Source organism: Aristolochia californica, unplaced genomic scaffold (genome assembly GCF_029961685.1).
Source record: "Aristolochia californica isolate CCGP_79_NKW_82.1479 unplaced genomic scaffold, dmAriCali1.0.hap1 SCAF_9, whole genome shotgun sequence".
In the NCBI taxonomy this organism is placed as follows: domain Eukaryota; kingdom Viridiplantae; phylum Streptophyta; class Magnoliopsida; order Piperales; family Aristolochiaceae; genus Aristolochia; species Aristolochia californica.
In genome coordinates, this window is record NW_027182290.1 from 30,556,797 (window position 1) to 30,578,278 (window position 21,482).

Sequence of the window (21,482 nt, forward strand, 5' to 3'; positions counted from 1 at the left end):
TCTTTCCTGAATTGCCCATGAAAGCTTTGGCTCTCTGAAAAAAAAATTAAGGCAAAAGCGAGTCGATCTTTTTCTTTTCCGTTGAATATTTGAATCCGTACAAATCATATGAAATAAGGGTGAAAATAGTATATAAATAAAATGAAATAAGTTAGTTTTATTTATTTTTGGTATATCAAAAAATGTTATTATTATCGGTATATAAAATAAATTATTTTAAATAATATTTATTTATCTATTTATTAATAATATAGTGGATAATCAGATAAATAAATAGAATATTAACAAAAATAACTTAAAATCGTTTGGCGATTTTGAAATAGTGTATCACCTTAATATATTAGGATATATATTTTTAAATTAAATTACTACACATTTATAGTTTGTACTTTGTACCTTAAATTTTATAGTAAAAATAAATTATATAAACCAATTTAAAGGCTATATAATGGGCCTCGGAAATAGTCTATATGGGTAACCTATTTCGGAGTAGTGCTTTTTGTCCTGATTCAGTGAATGTGGATGACTCCAGAAGCAGCAGCCTTTGTAATCCTTTCGTTTGGCTCGAACGCAGATACGAAAAATGCCGGCCGCGGATTATTTCGTCCAAGTTCGACTCCCGCAGCAGAAACCTGTTGGCGGGGTTCTCTTTCCCGCCATCGTTTCTCCGAATCCATCTGTCGTAGTGGATTTTGTTCGTTTTACGAATTGCATAAAGCGGGATAAAGAAGGATTGGAAGCCGTACTTCGTTCGAGCGGCGCGATTATTTTGCGGGATTTTCCGGTAATGACAGCTTCGGAGTTTAACCAAGTAGTCGAGGCTTTCGGGTACCATGAGTTGCCCTATGTGGGGGGTGCTGCTCCCCGAACAAACGTTGTAGGCAGGGTTTTCACAGCCAACGAGTCGCCACCTGATAAGAAGATCCCCTTTCACCATGAAATGGCTCAGGTAACTCTTCCTCTTTGACTTCCGGTTTTTTGTTTTTATTTTTTCTTTGTTTCATTTCTACTCCAGATTTTTCAGAGGAAATAGATATGTTGCGTTTTGTTTTAGTTTTCGTGACAATGATAAAGCTAGAAGTATGATTCAACCTGGAAATATATATATATATATATATATATATATATATATATATATATATATGTATATATATTGATGAATTTGAAATGTTTCTTCAGTGTATTCATCTTGTCACGGCCGTATTTGTTTAGCGTTTCTGATCATGTAAACTAACATGAACTTCTAATGACCTGTAATTTCGAACAAGTGCCAAACAATTTCATTTGTTGCATTTGTGTTTACTTATTTTATTAGGACAGAGAAAATATGTTCCTGTAGTAGTAATAGTTGTGCTATCCAGTTCACAAACAACTAACATAAACTTAAGAATACGCATTAGTGAACCCTAATGTCATTTCTTGCTCTTTTCTCAAGATAATACGTATTCTCTCTCTTTTTTAAACTAAAATGGAGGATGCATTTTTGGTGGATTGATAATAGAAATTGCTAATTGCACTACTCACTGTAGTGAACTTTGTCAAATCTGTGGTTAATATTTTGCGCATTGTCTTGTTTCTTCTTTGCTGTTTGTGGTCATACTCTTCATTTTAGATACGTTCAATTTAACAGAAAAATTGATTGTAACTTGTAACTTTAAACAAGATGTATTCTTAGAGATCATTGATTGCATTCCTGTGGAATAAATTTGTTCTACCCCACATAATTTGTTGCATGTAGCACATGACATGTGAAAATTCTTTTGAATCTCCTGATTGATATTTTCTTTGTGTTTCTATGACTAATGGGGAACAGTTAGTCCTCTAAAGAAGAAATGTGGTGAATTATCAAAAATATATTTTATTCAACTACTGTATCAATGTTTTAAAAATTCAAGGAGAAAATTGGCGCAATGATGGTTCATGGTGTGAAAAAGAAAGCATGTGGATGATGGTTCCTTAAGTAGGAGCCAATCTCATCCTCCCACCTTATAGAACATCTAATGACTAAATTATTTTTTGTTTTTGATTTTTTGAGACCATTCAATGTTTTGAAGTAAGTTTCGCTTCTAATTCTAAGTACCTTTAAGTCTGATAAAGTTGAATTATCGTAGGTTCCAGATTATCCATCCAAATTGTTTTTCTTCTGTGAGGTGGAGCCAGGAAATGGAGGTGAAACACCTATAGCTCTCAGCCATCTTGTTTATGAAAAAATGAAAGAGAGGTACCCAGCATTTGTTGAAAGACTTGAGGAACATGGTCTGATCTATACACGGGTTCTTGGGGCAGAAGATGATCCTTCTTCTCCCATTGGTCGTGGGTGGCAGTCAACATTTTTTACCAAGGATAAAGGCATTGCTGAGGAAAGGTAGTCAGCTGGTTAATAATTTAATTGATTTCGTTGTCAACTAACTAATACCTATTTCTGTGCTAACAATGGATAACTTAGACTTTCAGCTTCTTTCTTCTGTATCTTTCTTCAACAAGCCATTGTAGGTTTGGGTCTTGGAAGTGTTACAACAGCATAAGGCAGGATAGCACCAATTCATGGAGACTTAGGATTATTGACGCTGGACAAGATAGTGATTATCCTGTAGGCGGATCAAGCTGAGAATCACGGGAGGAACGCACGAAATCCACCCTGAAATCGTAGAGAAATTCTCTAAATCGATTCAAAATATCATTCAACCACCATCCCTAAAACCTAAACAGTCTTTTAACCGAACTCAACGCCCCCGACAAGCCCGGGCTGTAGCTCAAAATAAAGCAAACCCTAACCCGGGTTCAATACAATAGATCCGATTAAGAATCCGACTCTGATTAAAGATCCGGCTAAAGATCCGACTATTTACACCGGATCCGATGAAGGATCCGAATATGTACCCGCATCAGTCTCCTTGGGTTGGAAAGAACTCGCCCTCGAGGTCATATAGTGTTAGCGGAACCCAGAAAATAAGGAAACAAAGGGGGGACATGAAAAACATCAGAAGGCCGCAAATGACACGCGGGAATGGCCAGCTGCGCCTGCTCAGGAAGCAGTCCAGGAGGAGGATCCTCCGCGACGTCTCCATGCTCGACGAAAACCCTGGACAGTGAAACCAGGTTAGTAATACCAGCCATCGGAGGAGGAGTGGGTCTTGCCTGACGAGGTGCCAACACAATTTTCTTCTCGTTGACGCTAAAGGAAAAGGTATTTTTTCGCCCATAATGAATAACACGGCGATCATACTGCCAAGGGCGGCCTAACAACACATGACACGCTTCCATAGAGGCAACATCACACCAAACAGTATCAAAATATTTCATGCCGATGGAAAAAGATATGAGACATCGCTAATCGACTTGTACCTCAATGCCTTTAGTCAGCCATGTCAACTTGTACGATTTGGGATGACGATCTGTCTTCAACTGCAATTTCTGAACAGTCTCTTCAGACACGACATTCTCACAACTGCCACCGTCAATGATCATCGTGCACACTTTATCGGCGACTGTGTAGGTCGTGTGGAAAATAGTGGTCCGCAACCAATCATCCCCTAAATCCACCTTGGGAGTCAACAGACTCGGACGAACAACCAGAGTCGCATGGCCATCACCCTACAACACATCTCCATCTTCATCATCATCATACACAGGCTCCCCAAGCTCTGCATTTTCATCTACCACTTCTTCAATCAGAAGAATTTTGCCCTTCTGATTAGTAGGGTTACTACACTCAGTGGCCTTATGGCCCTGTTCACCACATCGAAAACAGCGAATTCGTGAAGTAGAAGTACCTTGTGTAGGTTGCGGGGCAGAAACTGAGTCTGTAGGACGAGCTGGTGGGCTGCTTTGATCGCTTCTGATCATGGGCCTCCGGTTCAGCTGTTGTTCCATAGCCAATGCACGCTGGAAGGCTTCAGAAACGGTCCACAACGAGTGAAGACAGAGGACATCCGGCAGGGGCTGTTGTAACCCCCCCAAATACCGTGCCACCAGCTGCTCTTCTGTCTCAGATAAGTCATTCCGGGCAAGCAACTGAAAGAACTCCTCCGTGTAATCATCCACTGATCTCGAGCCTTGCCGCAACAAATGAAGTCGCTGAAACAAGGTTCGAGTGTAATCGAAAGGAAGGAATTGACCCTTCATCTTCTACTTCATCTTTTCCCAATCAGTGAGTTTGGCCTTGCCCTGTCGGTCTCGTGATCACCGCAACTGCTCCCATCACGCAGATGCTCTGCCCTTGAGTTTCATGGCAACCAATTTCACCTTGATGTTATATGGGACTTCCTTATACTCAAAGATACGCTCTATCTCCTGCAACCAGTCAATGAATCCATCGGCCTGTAACGTACCAAAAAACTCGGGTAGCGTCATGCGGAAACTGAGGTCTACAGGTCGATTCCCACGGTGTTCCCCGAATTGAGCATGATTGCGATCTAGGTTTTCAACCCTGGCATCGGAATCGTGATCTTCCATCTCACGAGAACCGAAATCTTGCGTCGTTAGACGCTGGGTTAACTCCGCGACTTGCCTCTACAAATCTTCCAATATCACCGCCTGAACATTACGGCTACGACCACGACCACCAATCATGGAAGACAATATTTGTCCATTAGTTTTTTTTTTTAATAAAAAATAATAAAAAAATAAAATAAGATAACTTAGGTTTGTCCCCAAATCGAAAATACCTCGACACTGGAAACTGTCCCGACGCCGATGGAGATTTCCTCCCGAAATCGGGATTTCGGAGTCCCTTGTTTTTTTTAAATCAAGACCTCTCCGGCCGTTGTCTCCGGCAGCACTAGGTGCGCTTGCCTCGCGCGAGGTTCTCCTCTCTCAGACGAACCTCTGTGTTCGGTCAATCCTGAACTAGTTCCGTTCGGCCAGCTTCATCGACAGCTATGCCGGCGACGGCAACAGCGATGTCGAACGATAGTTCCGGCGGTGACGACGTCGATGCCGAACCCTTTCCCTGCCGATTCCCTCGCTTCCGGCAACTCCAGAGCCTCTGCTCTGTTTCTGTCCTTGCTCGGTCGAATCCCGAGTTTTTCCGGCGGCGACGTTGAGCGGTAGCTCAACGGTGATGGCGACGGCGTCGTTTTCATTGACCCTTCTACTCGCTGCAGCGTCTCTGGCGTGATCAGCTTCTTCTTGAGCCTGAAGCTCTGATACCAACTGACACCGGACAAGATAGTGATTATCCTGTAGGCGGATCAAGCTGAGAATCACGGGAGGAACGCACGAAATCCACCCTGAAATCGTAGAGAAATTCTCTAAATCGATTCGAAATATCATTCAATCACCATCCCTAAAACCTAAACAGTCTTTTAACCGAACTCAACGCCCCCCGACAAGCCCAAGCTGCAGCTCAAAATAAAGCAAACCCTAACCCGGGTTCAATACAACAGATCCGATTAAGGATCCGACTAAAGATCGACTCCGACTAAAGATCCTGTTAAGGATCCAATTATTTATACCAGATCCGATTAAAGATCCGAATATGTATCCGCATCAAATATTTTCGCCTGCATCAATTATCCTCTTGTGATTCTTTAAATCCTATAAACAATATATTCTGATCCACTTGAGCGGAGGTTGTAAAAGTTTCCAGGGCTACCTATTCTTTGTGCTCGTGGCAGTGAAAAATTCAATATTTCATGTTTTAGTTGTGAATTAAAACTTTCTAACCCCGATTATAGGTTTTAACTCTTTGTCCTGAAATTGATGCAGAGCTAATCGATTGGGTATGAAGTTGGAATGGTCGGAAGATGGAGTGAAAACAGTTATGGGTCCTATACCAGCAATCAAGATGGATGAACTAAGGGGACAAAAGATATGGTTTAACAGTATGGTGGCTGCTTATACCGGATGGGAAGATGCTCGTAATGATCCAGTGAAAGCTGTTACTTTTGGAGATGGTACCCCTTTGCCAGCTGATGTGATTTCTGACTGCCTAAAAATTCTTGAGGAGGAATCTGTTGCTATTCCCTGGAAGAAAGGTGATATTCTCCTCATTGATAACTTAGCTGTTCTTCATTCTCGCCGATCATTTGAACCTCCTCGCAGAATATTGGCTTCTCTATGTAAATAAAGGTTGGTCAGATGTTATCTTGTCATATTAAATCTCATGGGTCCAACACTTTGGACTTGTTAGTCACCAATGACAATGTACTTATTATTCAGGAGCAAAGTCGTGAGCTATGCAAACCTGATGAGATTACAGTAAATACCTTTTCAGGAAGCACTTAAAAACTTGCCCGCTAGTGGTGGTCTATTGATACATGAAACTTTTTACCCGATTTCTCTCGAGTCATGACTACAAGAATTCATACTGCACTGGGATTATGAGGCTGTGTAGGTTCAAAACTGCACAATAAAAGATGGTTACATAGGTGGCTCTCCTATATTAGGTTGCTATCGGTTTTATAGGATGCTCTCCTAATTTATGGTTGCTATCTTTGTACCCATACCAAGTCATTTACAACCTAAACTTCTAGTGCCATTCTGGGTGGCTGTCTGGCGGTTTCTCTTGTTCGGAGGTGAATCAAATCACCGTCTATAGTATTTGATCCGTGGATGGTTTGCCTGATGTTATTCATGCTTGTTTTTGTTCCTCTGATTGGTAAACTCCACAGTACTGGTTAACAGGATGATCGAGTGCGAAACTGTTTTTATTTTATTGTAAAAGAAAATAAAAGAAGGCTACTCGTCATGGCCCCATATCGGACGATGGACGTCGGGTTGAAGGCTCTTCTAATCTTAAAGATATTCCAAACAGTCCCAGCCGCATGCCCTGCTGTGGCTAACGCATTGTCAGTCGTCTCTCTCGTGGCTCCTCCTTGCGTATTGACAGAAAGAACGAGTTTATGATTTATGCGTGAAACTAATGACAGACATCGGTGGCTGTGAAATAGTTAAATTCCTATAATGTGTACTACGAAGCAGTTCGATGCGGCGTCTAATTGGATTGTATCCTGATCCAACGCACGTATTTTAAAGCTGGATCGTCGAGACTCCGGCTAAAGCTAATTCGCTGATCAAAGAATTGTGGCCGGCTTACTGAGCCTTGCAAGCCTGGATGGATGCAAGGAAAGATTTCGAGAGAGGTAAGGAATATGATTAGTTGTTTTTCCTCACAAAAGAAGTTTTTATTGGTCTCCACAAAAGTGTCTTAAGCTTGTGTTTTGTTAGAATCCTAGTTAAATTAAGTTTATGCCAAAGAGAGAGAGAGAGAGAGAGAGAGAGAGTAGAGGAGTTCTGTGGGCAAATAGGACTTCTTAGGGCAATGGAGTTCGTGATCCAATAGGAGCCTATATAAATTATAAGTGAGAGTAAAACAAAGCATCCCGAAGAAGTGGGCAACAAAAATATGATTAGTTGTTTTTCCTCACAAAAGAAGTTTTTATTGGTCTCCACAAAAGTGTCTTAAGCTTGTGTTTTGTTAGAATCCTAGTTAAATTAAGTTTATGCCAAAGAGAGAGAGAGAGAGAGAGAGAGAGAGAGAGAGTAGAGGAGTTTTGTGGGCAAATAGGACTTCTTAGGGCAATGGAGTTCGTGATCCAATAGGAGCCTATATAAATTATAAGTGAGAGTAAAACAAAGCATCCCGAAGAAGTGGGCAACAAAAATAGGTTTTTCTTCATAGAAGAAGGGTGCATTGTATAATGACCAAGCAATGCATAGCATACGAGGAAGAAGGGTCCCCGTATAGGTGGGATTGTGCATTTATATTTGTACACGAGTGTTCCTTGTGCGGGGGAGTGTTCGAATGTGCCTGTCTTTAATATGCAAGTTGCACCTTCGCTAACAGATCGATCTTTTGGCACAATGGTTAGTAACACTAAATAGATTTTTCAGTTTATGTAAAGTTTTTACCTGCGATAAACTTGTTTAAAATATGCTCTGAAAATCCTAGGTAACGGGATCCTAAACTAAACAGAATTACCAAAATTTAGAAGAGCCTAATTAGGAGATGCATGTCTAATTAGATTCAATTGAGGCTCTAGGGAGGCTAATAGAAGCTATCAGCTAAATAGCTTTCTCAATTCATGTAAAGTTTTTATATATAGTAAACTTAGTTGATGGGAGGCTATCAAAATCCTAATTAGACATGCAATAGGAGTGGAGTTTGTGTGCAAAAAGGAGACTTGCCTGGTTTAGATTTCTAATTTAAGAAAGTATAGTTAATTTTCTCAGGTTTGGGAGCAGCAGTTTCAATTCAACTAGGAAATTTGCCATGTCATTGCCGATATGAACTGTACATGGGTTTAGTTTTTAAATAATAGACAAAAAAATTAGAAACGATAGGTGTTTTCAAAAATCTAGAAATTTCTTCTTTACTTCTCATTATTTAGAAAAGACATTTTCAGAGGCAGGTTTAGCTGCTGTAAGTTGCTAAAATGGCTTATATCAACTCTCGATACCACACGGTTCTGTATTTTCTGTAACACTTTTAACATAAGTGTCTTACAAATCAAAATTTTCTTAGGCAACAAAAAAAAAAAAAAAAAAAAAAAAAAAGATGAACTCAAAAAAAGAAAAGACTAGTACTACTTGTAAAAGAGGGTTTAAAGTAGGAAAAAGGAACCAATTCTGCTCTTATAAACACAAATTGTTGTAAAAAGGTGTCGAAAAGGAACTAACCGATCATCTTCCTTGTACAAGCCCACTGAAAATTTGGCTGTTTCCTGCAAGGGTAGCTTCCCACTCAATAGAAGAGAGAAGGATCTGTGACAGTGAGATTACTACTTCCTTCATGTCTGGCCGTAAAATTGGATCTTCCTCCACACATTGCTTTGCCATCATGGCCATCTACAGTGGAGAAAATGCAAAAAAATGTTTCAAAACAAGGTGAACTGTTGCCTTCAATATGACGTTCTTGCACATGCTTAGGAATGGAAGAGCTTTTGTAGAGATTACACAGGTCACAGCCTTTTTTTATGCCTTTCACATTATTAACTATTTTTTTTAAATGGCGGATTCTACAATATAACTGGATTGCAAAAGAAATGGTAAGGCAGATTCAACAGAGACTTACCTTATAAGCACAGTCAGAAGGATATAAATCAGCCAAACTGGGATCAATGTATTCTTTCAAGCTTTCCATGTTCACTGAACTTGGACAGTTTCTGAGGGCAGCTACCATCTGAATATCACCAAGTGACCAGTGTAAGTCATCCTTACTGAAGGACAAAGCATGTGTATCATGACAGCTATATAGTTCCACAAAATTTAATGTCCACAGCCACGGAATCACTTACATGGAGTTTCTTTGCAGCCTTGACATGTTAAAAGCTAATTTACATGACTACAAACACTAGAACAGGACTTACAATGGATGCCAAAGAGCGCCTTTCATTGTTGCTCAATGCTCTGCCTTCAGTTTTTGTTATTGCTTCCTTTCCCGATATTATCTCAAACAGAACAACTCCAAAAGCATATACATCACTTTTGGTGGTAGCAAGGCCATCTCTAAGGTATCTAAAGGAACCATGGAACAAAACCAGTGAATGGCACATTTCAGACATCATTTATTAAGTAATGTAATTTATACTGCATTTGCTTACTCTGGAGCCAAATAACCAAAAGTTCCCACAACTCTTGTGACAGAAGCTTCTCCATCGCCAGCTTTGCCAATAAATTTTGCCAGTCCAAAATCGGAAATCTGCTTATAACTAAATCAAATCATACTCATGCAGTCAAAACTTTAGGTAACAACAATAACAGTGATTTCATATATAAATTGATAACCTTTGCCCTTAGTGCACTATCAAGTAAGATATTGCTTGTTTTGATGTCTCGATGAACATAATGATCCTTGGTGTGTTCATGAATATATTCAAGGCCTCTTGCAGCATCAAGTGCAATCTGAACTCTTACAATCCAAGAGAGAGATGTATGACCTGAATGTGCAGTGTCACCACAAATAAGAACCTAAAGGAACTATTTCTTAATACCAAATATAAGAAAAGTTGAAAAAAAGAGTTTTATAACTGGCATTGCATATTTTGTTGTTTATGTAGATTGCTTAAGAGAAACTCTTATAACTGGCACAGGATAACAACTTGTTGCGGGTTCATCTGAATCTGCCGTACCTCTTTCAGGTGGTGTGTTTGGCTTGGTCCAAATCTGGGGCTTACCCTAGCTGGCCCTACCCCAGCGATGAAAGTTTCTAGCTTAAGTGTGACTGCAAGAATTTCAGATCAATATGATTATAATTAAGAACTTCCACCTTTGTCCAGGAAGAGCATTCAACACTTTTTTATACCTAGCATATATTTCTGCATATGGTTGTAGTCATGGCTATCTTTCCAACCTTTTCTCAGAGGTGTATCTTGTGTATATAAGGGAGACTTTAAGTATCCATTTGTAAAAATATAAATAATTTAGAAGTTTAACAGTAGAGAGGGGTTGTGTAAAGAGAACAGTGTGCTGTACTCTCGTTAGGGCTGAAATTACCCTAACATGACTTTTATTCATTCTGAGATTACAAGGATATAAATATTTACTTAAATACCCCTACTTCTCTCAAATAACTACTTACAGAAATACTCCCCATCAAGTTGGGTTATAGATATCAAATAATCTCAGCTTGTTACACAAATAAAGAAAATCTTTTTTGTCCAAAGCTTTTGTCAAAATATTACCAAATTGTTCAAACAATATAACATACGGCATTCTCAAATAAATATGACGATCTACTTCTACACTTTTTGTTCTCTCGTGAGAGATTGGCTTACTCACAATAAAAATTGCAACTTGATTGCTACAACCCATCTACATTAGCACTAAAGTAGGAAAGACAAACTCTCCAAATTAGCTCACAAGCCATATGAGCCATCACTCTATATTCCACATCGTCACTAGACTGAGTAACCATAGTCTACTTTTTACTCTTCCACGTTACTAAACTTCCTCCAATAAAATACAAAAATCACTAATAGATCTTCTGTCTACTTTAGAACCAGCATAATCTACAAAAAAAAACCTCAAATTTCAAAATTCCTATGTGACTTATAACCAAGAACCCCTTTCCTAGTGATTATTTTAAATATCGCAGGATTCTATAAACTGCATCACAATGAACAACTCTAGGAGACTAGAAATTGGCCTACCACACTCCTTGCAAAGGATATATTAAATCTGGTCACGGTGGCATATAACAACTTGCATACTAACTTATGATACTGAGCCATATCCCATAACAGTCGACAATCTGAACATTACAAACCAAGACCATTATCTTTTGGAGTCACTGCAGGTTTTACCCCCAACAAACCACTTTCCTACTAAAGATCAATTACATACTTTCTCTAAGACAACAATATCCCATATTTACTTTGAGCCACCTCAATACCAATAAAGTATCTCAAAACTCCCAAATCTTTGATTGTACATCACTACCAAACAAAATAATGTCATCCACATACAATAACAAAATAATAATACCAGTCACCTGCTTTAATACAAACACCGATTGATCACAGTAACTTCTAAAAAAAACAAACTGCATAACTACCTTACTAAATCTCTCAAACCAGGCTCGATGACTCCATTTGAGACCATAAATGGCTTTCTAAAGCCTATCCAATCCTTACCCTCCTCCCCTTAAATAAAATAGTTAGGCGGTTGCTCCATATAGACCTCTTCAAGCAAATCACCATACAAAAAAGTATTTTTCACATCTAATTGAAAGAGAGGCCGGTTCTGATTCACGACCACTAAAAGTAAGATATCTACTGAACTAAGGTCAGCTACAATTGAAAATATCTAAGCATAATCCACACCATAAGTCTAGGTATAGCCCTTGGTGACCATGTGAGCTTTATATCGATTTTTTTTTTTTGATAAAGATGTATTTATATTAACAAGAGAAAATTTACAAAGGGAGAGGGAGCAAGTCCCTTACAACAAGAGATTGCAGGGAAGCTCCCTCCTTGGCAAGCACATTTGTTACTGAATTTGTAGATCTCGGAATGTGAGACCAAATACAAGACAAAGATGATACAATATCCAAAATCTCCTGAAATATGTCCCAATGCCTCCATGGGGGAGGGGAACTATGCTGGAACCAACCAATCACTACCTTGGAGTCCTCTTCAATGTGAATAGGCCCATTGCAGTTGTCTTTGAACACCCGAAGCCCATTAAGAAGGCCATGTAACTCTGTCGACGTAGAGTCAGAGATACCTAAAGGACTAGCAAAGGAGAAACACTGATTTCCAGATGAATCCAAAATCACGCCCCCAAAACCAGTGATCCCTGGATTGCCAAGAGAAGAGCCATCAAAATTCAATTTTAGGTAACCAGTCTTCAGGGGAGTCCATTCCTTCATAACTTGAACCTTGGTCTCAATGTGCATCCATCGACAACCAACATACACACAACCAGCGGGTAAATCACATAACTTCCAAGTACCCCAAGAGCATCCATCTTGTCATCCATAGCACACTTCTACTAACTAGATAATAACACCTCTTGCACAGGCTTAGGAATAGATGTAGTAAACAAAGAGGAAGCAAAAAAACGGACGAAGGAGAAACACGAGAAAAAGTAACATATTCAGACATAGGATACCGAGTAATAGGCTTCAAGCGAGAAGCCTTGCGCGCAAGCAAACTCAAAGGTGAAGATCAGAAAAAATAGGTACCAAGCTTACCGGATCCACTGCCAAAGAAACAAATGTAGGAACTAGCAAAGAGAGAGGCTCAGGCACTAGTAACTCTATAGGACTGTCCTCTTGTACATCTGCAGTAGCAAACTCCCCCTGATTAGAAACAGTATCTACAACACATGAACAGGCAAAGACACAACCGTTGAACTGAAGGACCTAGGAGAAGATGAACCAAAATATGGAACGTGTTCAAAAAATGTGACATCAACAAAGAAGAAAAGTTTCCAAGAACAAGGATCATAACAACAATATCATTTTTGGGTGCAAGAATACCCTAAAAAATTCAATTTCATGCAGAGATAATTTATTCACTGCAATGCCAACCTGAACAAAGCAAGTGTAACAAAAGACATGCAACCGTAATTCAAATAATAGCGATCGAACCCGAAAAGGAATCTGGCCACACAAAACAGATGAAAAAACCTTGTTAATTAAGTAATATGCGGTAAGAACAGCTTCTCCCCAAAAAATATTTCGAAACACACATCAAAAGTGACAAGCGATCAACATCAAGCAAATCTTAATTCTTTCTCTCTGCAACCCCATTCTACTAGGGAGCGTACATACACGAAGTTTGATGAATAATACCATGTAAAGAACAATAATGAGCAGACTTAAAATTGACATATTCTGAACCAACACAAAATCTGAATAGAAATACTAAATCGTGTCTTTACTTCATGATGAAAATGAGTAAACACATCAAATATTTTTGTCTTCGTCTTTAACACAAACAACCACACAATTCGGCTCACCCGAAAGACTAGGAATCCGACACAAACGTGATACATCAAAGTGAACTAAATGAAATGGAAAAGAACTCCCACGGTTAACCATACTAGAATAAGAAGAATGATAGTGTTTTCTCAACTGACAAAATTCACTCTCGAACATCGGACTAGACGAAATGGAAGGGTAAAGCTCATGAATCTTCACAATAGAGAGATTTTCTAGACAAAAATGTCAATCATAAGTGAAAAGAGCACAAGTGAGAGCAACAGGTCAATCACATTAATGAACATCACAGTCAAAAAGTCCACCCTCTCATAACCCATACCAATCATCCTCTTCAATAGTAGATCCTGAAATACACAATAAGAAGAATTGAATGTGATTGAGCAATTTAATTGAGAAGTTTACTACTAGATAAGAAACTCACAGGAAAGTTAGGAAAATAGTAAACAAAAGACAATGATATAGAAGGGGAAGTATGAACAACACCTTCACCATCAACAGGGGGACAGAGACCCAACAACAAGAACGATAGACGCAAAAGTGGAAGAAGGATCAAAAGAAGAAAAAACAGATTTATTACCCATCATGTGGCCAAAGGCTAGGGGTGGGCACAGGTCAAACCCCAACCTTGAATCCCGAACCTGAATAGAAAAAACCGAAATGTCAAACCTTACCTCAACCTTGAAAGCCGAACCCAAAAAAAAAAAAAAAACGAAATGTAAAACCCGACCCCCTGCAACCCCGTCCCCTTAGAATTGATTTAAACCCGACCCATCCCCACGTCATCTCTGAACCGTCCATATCCTGTTTTATATCCCGACTTCGTCGTTGTTGTTTGGTTTTTGGAAGCCCCGTCCCCAACCCGAAACCAACGGTTTTTTTTTCCTCCCCCCATCCACGACCCACGAGTTGAAACCTGAAACCCAAAACCCGAACCCGGGGTTTTTAGGTCGAGCTGGGTCGAGTTCCCTGTGAAACCCAACCCAATGTTCACCCCTAGCAAAGGCACCTAAATCTAGAACCTAACTGGAGCTATGAGTAAGATGAATGGGGGTAATACTTGAGTGAGCATAAGATGTATTGATAGTAGAAGATGCTCGACCGTAATGAAGGACCAATTGCTTCTAAACTAGGACTCACTCTTTCCACTTCTCAACAAGTTTTGATAACTCATCCACAAAAATAATATCACCAGGACAAGTCACCAAACCAGGAGCTACACTATTGCTTGCTCCTGTTTAATATGATATGCCATCTTACCATACAAAAGTGTAAATTGTTTTATTTTGTCCATTGATTCCCATCACACTTATTGCATTTTTAGTCACCAACTAATGTAATGTTTATCTGGCAGGTATTCTCATTTGCAGAACTAATTCCAGTTAGTGTTCATATTTTCCAAAGAATGATATAAAAAAAAACTGTTCCTAGAAAGTAGAGCTTGTAAACAGAATAAACATAAAACCAAATTAGCTTTTTATACTGATGTCATCAATTTCCAAACAAAGGTTGCACCCAAGATCACAAAGAAGTTCATCCATTGTTGTTCACGCTCAAATATTCATTGGTGTTTATTTAAGCAAATAATTAACTTTAAGAAATGAAAGCCCATGGAATAGCTGAAGCTTCTTAAAAGCAATATGTAACCTTGAATACTTATTCTATAAAACCTCATACAAAAAAGATTCTTTCTTATTAACAAAAAATATGAAAATGTAAAGGCCCAGGCTTCATTTAAAAGTAATCTCGAATTAGTTTTTGAGATGCCGTTACCCTTGTTCTGAGGATCATGTAGATGACTTTTAAGAGAACCCTTTTGAGCAAATTCATAAATGAGGAACAGCTCATCATCAGTGGCAGCATAACCGATCAATTCTACCTTGATAAAGTGAAGCACATGATAATTAGAAAAACTGTTATCAAGCCAATGAAGCAACTTGGAAATTAAACAGTCACATAATAGAGGATGAGCAGTACCAAATTCATATGATGGACCTTGCAGAGAACTTTCATCTCTGCCATGAATTCCTTTGTTTTTGTAGCAGTCATTCTTTTGATAGCAACCTCCTACAAAGTTCCATTATTCTCTTGTCAACAAAAAGTTAAGAAGAAAAGTTTTTTTAAAAAAAAAGAGAACATATTAGTTTGAAAGATAAAAATGAAAAAAATATTGAAAGCAAAAAACGTGTGTTGAATGAAGATGCTGACCTGATCATGGAGAACTCCATAATATACAGAACCATAAGTCCCATGACCAAGCAAATTTGCATCAGAAAAACCATCGATTGAAGAGAAAATGTCTTCATATGAAAAAACTATGGGCTTCTCCACGTCAAGAACATCTGTAACAATAGCTGCACAGAAAAAAAAAACAACAAATCAGCATACAATAACCAGTGTATAAAAGATTGTACCAAAAGCAGGATTTAGAAATGTATTGGATGGCCTATGAAAGATAGGATTGACAACAGCTGGAACTAAAAAGGACATTCATAGATTCTTTCTTTTTTTCTTCAACAACACTTGTCACACTGCTCTACTATGTATCAAACAGCTTTCATAAATATAGACTGCATTTAATGTTCATAGAATTTTTACTTTTTATGTGAAATCAAACTCACATAGCTTCCATGAAACCCATATGTTTATGCCAGCTGAAATGATGAAAAAATCTTTAGATGAACATAATTTTACATCATAAACCACCAATTCATATTTTATTCTCTCAATATAATTTCTTATAAACCAAACAGGCAAACCTAACCATTAAAAAGTTAAAATATAAAGTTCTTCTATCAGGCATTTGTTTGTTGAAGTTTGCCTGAAATGCTTGTTACTTAATTACTAAAACTGCATTCTTGGACAGAATAGGTATTGGCACAAAATTAACATGAATTTCAGCACTAAGGACTTTATGCCTTATCGACTAACTTCTTACTGGAGCAGCTAACTAGACAACTCACTCTAACATAGAAAAGCCAACTACTACCAGTTTGAATTGTTGACAATATGGACTAATCACTAGTTAAAATAGTTGACAGTAAGGATAGAGTTGGGACCTTTAGGAACACGAATATCTATTTGATGACGTGCCGCATCACCATTTGCTGGGTCCCATTTTCCAGATTTGCAGCAAAGGTACCGTGCTGAACCACAACAGAAGCTGGGCCTTTGAAGGATTTGAAATTTGTGAGAGATCCTCCTATCGGGATCTTTTCCATGACTCCCTGGGATTTGCTTACAACAGATCCTTGATTTAAATGAAACGTATCTGATTACACCACAAAATATCAGGACCAAAGCAACTCCCATGCTCCCTAAGATCCATTCATATGGGAAATGAGAGGAATGGTGCCCTTCAGAATCTGCAAAAAGAGTTGCAATTAGCTCTCCTGTTTAAACGTGTAAAACAAGACGTACACTCATTCCCTCTGTAAAGTTCTATCTTTTCATTAGTCAACAGAAATGAGAAAGGAGCTGATACTTTACATAATACGTGAAGTGGAACTCATCAAATGTTCCAGTACACTGGGGTCTTCAAGCAAGACATAAAGTGCCATGAGATCCTAAATATTTATCCAGTTGCAAGTTAACTCTAGTGGCACTCACCACTTTCATTCATATGTTACTATTTATAGATAAGAACAGCTCAATCTTGAACAGAAGTTACATAATTTTGTATAATTATGATGTGTTTTCTAGATTTCACTACTTTTTGCAGTCATGGGATGTTAATCTTCCACAAGTTTGCACATAAAGATTCTGATTAGCCAAATCGAAATGCTAAACATTCATATAGACCAAAGCGACTCGCATGGGCAGAATATAACAATTTATTTTCTATTTTTATTTCATCAAAAGGCTCAAACCATATAACAATTTCCACTTGCACATATGTCAATTCTCAACCGAAAATTACATTATCACTCATGGAATCAACATATTTAACTCCAAGAAGGAGAATTAAAATATCAAATATGCTATAAAAATTATTTTTTAAGTAAAAAATATTTAAGTCAACTTTTTAAAATATTTAAATATTTAAAGGAGAATTAAGTCAACATATTTATACTACCTGAGTAATTGATATCAGCTGAAACAGGAATTAAAATATTTTATAAATATTTTTAAAGACTTGATTGATATTTTTATAAATATTATTTTATGGAATCAACATATTTAACTCTGAGAAGGAAAATTAAAACATCAAATATGTTATAAATATTTTTATTTAAATATTTAAAGGAGAATTAAGTCAACATATTCAACATATTTAGACTACCTGGGTAATTGATATCAGCTGAAACAGGAGGTAAAGCTGGAGAAGGAGAGATCCCTTTGTCTATAGAATATGGCTCACCAGGAACTACAAAAAATAGATATAAAACATCAGATTGACACCACCCATTTCATAAGCATTATCAGCACGAGCATCTTAGAAATTTCAAAAATGTCATGAGGTATTTTCCGAGGATGTTTGCCAGGTATTATTGCCCTTAAAAGACAGTAAGTTGAAGAGATGTCCACTACATTGTTGAGGGTCATTAGTTTGTGGACACCTCCACGCTACTTTTCCATAGGAAGGCAACATGTATGTTGACTTTCTTAATATCATTCTGCAGGTGTCAAAATTGAAGCAAAGACTTCATTGGAGCATTGTAGTCCTTAAGCTCCAAAGGATGTCAGCTATAGTTTCAAATGTTTATAATAGTGCTATTATAATAAGAAGGTCATTTATTGAAACTTGGGCAGCCGTATTGTCTTTTAATGGAGGGTTTTCTTGTAGTAGGGCTCAAATCGTCTCAGATTTGAGCCCCACAGCCCGGGATTTGGGTTTAAACACATTGTAATGAAAGCCAGTAAATAAAAAAACTGAGACTATCTTTTACATATCAGTAAAAAAACAGTAAAATTTGGTAAATTACTCTTCTTTTGAGAAATTGGAAGGGCTGGTCCATAGAACAATACCAAACCTTGGAACTAGTTTATTTCAAGTCCCTGGACCGGATTTGACCAGATTAGCATGTTCTTCGATCAACCTTATAAAGACTATGTGGCAGCAGCCGAATTGACTTGAAATTACAGCTGTTTGATAGTTAAAATTTCTGTAAACTAATACTTTTTACTTCCGTAATGTTCATGTTTTATCCTATGCTTTTTAGAGACGTCAACCGCATAAATGGAAACGGACAAGCTTCTGACTAGAGACGAAGATGAGCAGCATATCAAAGAGTCCAAACAAATCTTTCCTTCCTATATTACAATAATTGGGTTTCACCAACCCATGAATTAGATATGAAGTCACAGACAAAGATCCTCTCTTCCAGTTCTTGGCCCAAATTTTAAGTGCCTAACCACATCTATTTCCACCTCGACCAATTTTCCATAATGAGACACATAAATAGAGAAATACTTATGCGAAAGATAAACGAAGGGAGTAGTGCATACCTGAGTTCAGGGGAATATAATACAATGATCCCACTGTAACAGTATCAGGATCTGCAATCCCATTCACCGTCTCAATGCTTTCCATGCTCACACCAAACCTGCTTGCCAATAACGCGATTGTATCTCCTTCTTGCATGACATAACTCACCATGTAGTTCCACAAACGACTGGAGCACCCGCACAATAGATGCAATGAGACCACGGCACCGGCTTGCGCCTTTCTTGTCGTGTTTGGCAGAAATGCAAGCCCACCATACTCATCGATGACCATAGGATATACCGATCCTTCATCGTTCTTGATCGTGAAAGTTGTGTTGGTGAAGTATCTTTTACCCGAAGAACAGGAGCAATTTTTTTTAATGTAGTAGTAGTCATAACCGTTGCCTTCAATGGATATATCATCGGGGAGAACATCGAACATGCTCTGGATTTCAGCAAAAGTTTGGTGATGAGTGGGCTTGAAAGCGATAAAGGAAGTGCATAGCCGATCGGCGTCAGAGCAATTTAATGCCATCGGAGCAGAAAGGACCGCAGTTGGACTAAGGAATAAAAGGAGAACTAAAATGGACAATCGCAGAAAATTCATTCTAGTACACGGGCTCGCAATGAAATCAATGAACTGAAAGAGACAGGATTTTACTAGTCTCGATGAGCAAATTTGTGAGTAACTTCTACTTGGCAGAGTCAGCAGCTACTAGTTTGTAGTTGTTGGAGAAAATTTACACGAGTTTGATGAGAAAAACAATACTAAAAATGAAATAGAGGAAGTAATATCTGATGTAAATACTGGAAATCACAAGCATATGAGAACACAGAGCGTAGAGCACGATTCGGCCAACAAATAAAGTATTAGATATAAGAAAAAGGAAGAAAAAAAGTTACCAGAAATTAATGAACTGAAACTATGATCTTAGATAAAGGTTCGACATGGAAAAAGAAATTAATTTCCTCAAACAGGGCGGGTCTGATGAGAAAAATGTATAAAAAATAAACAAAAATATACAAAACAAACTCGTATATCGGGCAGAACCACATCAATGTATGAATAAGGCCAAACAGAGGAAGAATCACCGGAATTTCCACAATAGAGTTACAGAAAGTCTCCCAACGAAAAACAAACAGAATGTTAAAGAAAGAGAAACAGAACAATCGATGTCGAAATTCTAAGGGGCTGGAGGGTGGAGATGGCAAAGAAATCAACTACGGGCAGGAGCTCGTTAGAAGAAACTACAATCACAAACTGCCGAAATTCACGCAAATTTCACGGCGGACATCCGAAACGAGTACGCAGAAATACTGAGAAGAAAGAACGAGAGAGAAGCGAGGGATTTGTGTGCACCGTGCAGTGGAAAATGGAAAGAGACGTCGAACAGAGCTTCACATTTGCTCTCGCCGTCACACGCTGTAAAGAGTGGAAGGACAGGCGAGCTAAAAAAAGGCGGGTAAAGATTTTTAGAGTGAACATAATTTTTAGAGTGGGCTCTTATGGGACATGAAGATGTAAGGCTCCGATATACTCCTCTAATTCGGATTTAAGATAGAAAATAAACGAAATAAAAAAGAAAACAGTGTGAGGGATATTTTGGGAAGTCAATTCTACAATTTCTGTAAACCTCATCGGGGAATGCACGGCACAAGTCGCGAGAATAGCGAGGGGCGGTGGGAGATGCATATGCCGATTTAAAATACCTGCCCCCTGCAAGACCAAATTAATAAAAAAATCGGGAAAATTCCGTTTACGTAGGTTCCGTTATAGTCTGTTACCTCGACGATGCCTGTCGCGTCGTCCGGCCGGGTGCCTCGTGAGCTACGAACAACCGTCATCTCATAAGACGACGAAAACGACCAGTCTGCAGCATCAACTAAAGAGAACTGTGCTTTAAAAGAAGCTAAAGATTATAAAAAAAACGTAAACTTTAAATGGCAGTGAATGTGTACCACGAAGTTCTGCTGTTAAACCTCCTCGCTCTTACGCAAAAACGTAAAAAACTCCATGACAGTGCTTCGTATTTCTGCTCTTGCCATTGTAGTGAAAGATAATTCGTTTTCCCTTGGATGTCAAGAGACATAGGTAGCTTTCGGATCTTTAATCCGATTACACTCGTCCCGTGATTTAATTGTAGCTGCTCCGTCTCCGACCGACAGGGGCAATCAGCGCCAATAAAAGATCTGTGATGAGAGGGGGGAGAGAAATAGATGTTGACTGTGAGGCTTTTTACTACATGTCGGAAGCTTTTGAACTTGTTAAATGTAATAATCTCTTTCTAATTATGAGCCTAAGGAAATTTTAGAACGCTCTTATACTTAGATTTGACTAGAAAGAATGAAGTGTTGAATGATACTGATGGAAATCATGTGTAGTAAAAACTGGGTCAAAGAGTTAAATCTGACTGATTATATGTCGAGGGAGGACGTACGAGTCTGGCAGATGAGTAAGGAGTGAGCTATCTTTTCCTTCTCCTTTTCCTATTTGCGCTTTTTGGCCGCCGACAGTTCATTTCGTAGAACTTCACTGCACAAAAAGGAGCGCGGAGAGGACTAACGCTGATGCATGGGCTGCCGAACGCATGTGGGTTGCCGTGCTGGATTCCTGAATCCAACAATTATTTGGCTTGAAAAAATCAGCCTGCCAAATGAAGTGTCGTGT

At 38.5% G+C, this 21,482-nt stretch overlaps 2 protein-coding genes across 2 annotated transcripts; one reads left to right on the forward strand and one right to left on the reverse strand.

Annotated features, from left to right (window-relative positions):
- Positions 1-498: 498 nt before the first annotated feature.
- On the forward strand, positions 499-6,282 carry LOC137941407 (clavaminate synthase-like protein At3g21360). The gene is made up of 3 exons (XM_068786798.1): positions 499-949; positions 2,112-2,365; positions 5,710-6,282. The coding sequence occupies exons 1-3, from the start codon at positions 584-586 to the stop codon at positions 6,068-6,070; spliced, it is 981 nt and encodes a 326-aa protein (XP_068642899.1). The 5' UTR covers positions 499-583; the 3' UTR covers positions 6,071-6,282.
- A 2,106-nt stretch (positions 6,283-8,388) lies between these two features.
- LOC137941305 (lysM domain receptor-like kinase 3) lies at positions 8,389-20,292 on the reverse strand. Its single transcript, XM_068786654.1, has 11 exons — positions 18,836-20,292; positions 17,670-17,753; positions 16,447-16,752; positions 15,596-15,741; positions 15,365-15,454; positions 15,161-15,266; positions 9,730-9,881; positions 9,546-9,643; positions 9,312-9,459; positions 9,017-9,124; positions 8,389-8,790 (listed from the first exon to the last, which is right to left on the reverse strand). The coding sequence occupies exons 1-11, from the start codon at positions 19,419-19,421 to the stop codon at positions 8,626-8,628; spliced, it is 1,989 nt and encodes a 662-aa protein (XP_068642755.1). The 5' UTR covers positions 19,422-20,292; the 3' UTR covers positions 8,389-8,625.
- Between the last annotated feature and the right edge of the window lie 1,190 nt (positions 20,293-21,482).

Bases quoted from the DNA above. Each gene is read 5' to 3' on its own strand.
- LOC137941305 (XM_068786654.1), bottom strand. From the start codon at position 19,421: ATGAATTTTCTGCGATTGTCCATTTTAGTTCTCCTTTTATTCCTTAGT. The intron at 16,753-17,669 runs GTAGTCTAAATA...CTCTTTTTGCAG, and splicing joins AGCTGATATCAATTACCCAG to ATTCTGAAGGGCACCATTCC. The intron at 9,882-15,160 runs GTAACGGCATCT...CTGCACATTCAG, and splicing joins ACATGATCCTCAGAACAAGG to GTCATACATCTCTCTCTTGG.
- LOC137941407 (XM_068786798.1), top strand. From the start codon at position 584: ATGCCGGCCGCGGATTATTTCGTCCAAGTTCGACTCCCGCAGCAGAAA. The intron at 950-2,111 runs GTAACTCTTCCT...GAATTATCGTAG, and splicing joins TTCACCATGAAATGGCTCAG to GTTCCAGATTATCCATCCAA. The intron at 2,366-5,709 runs GTAGTCAGCTGG...AAATTGATGCAG, and splicing joins AAAGGCATTGCTGAGGAAAG to AGCTAATCGATTGGGTATGA.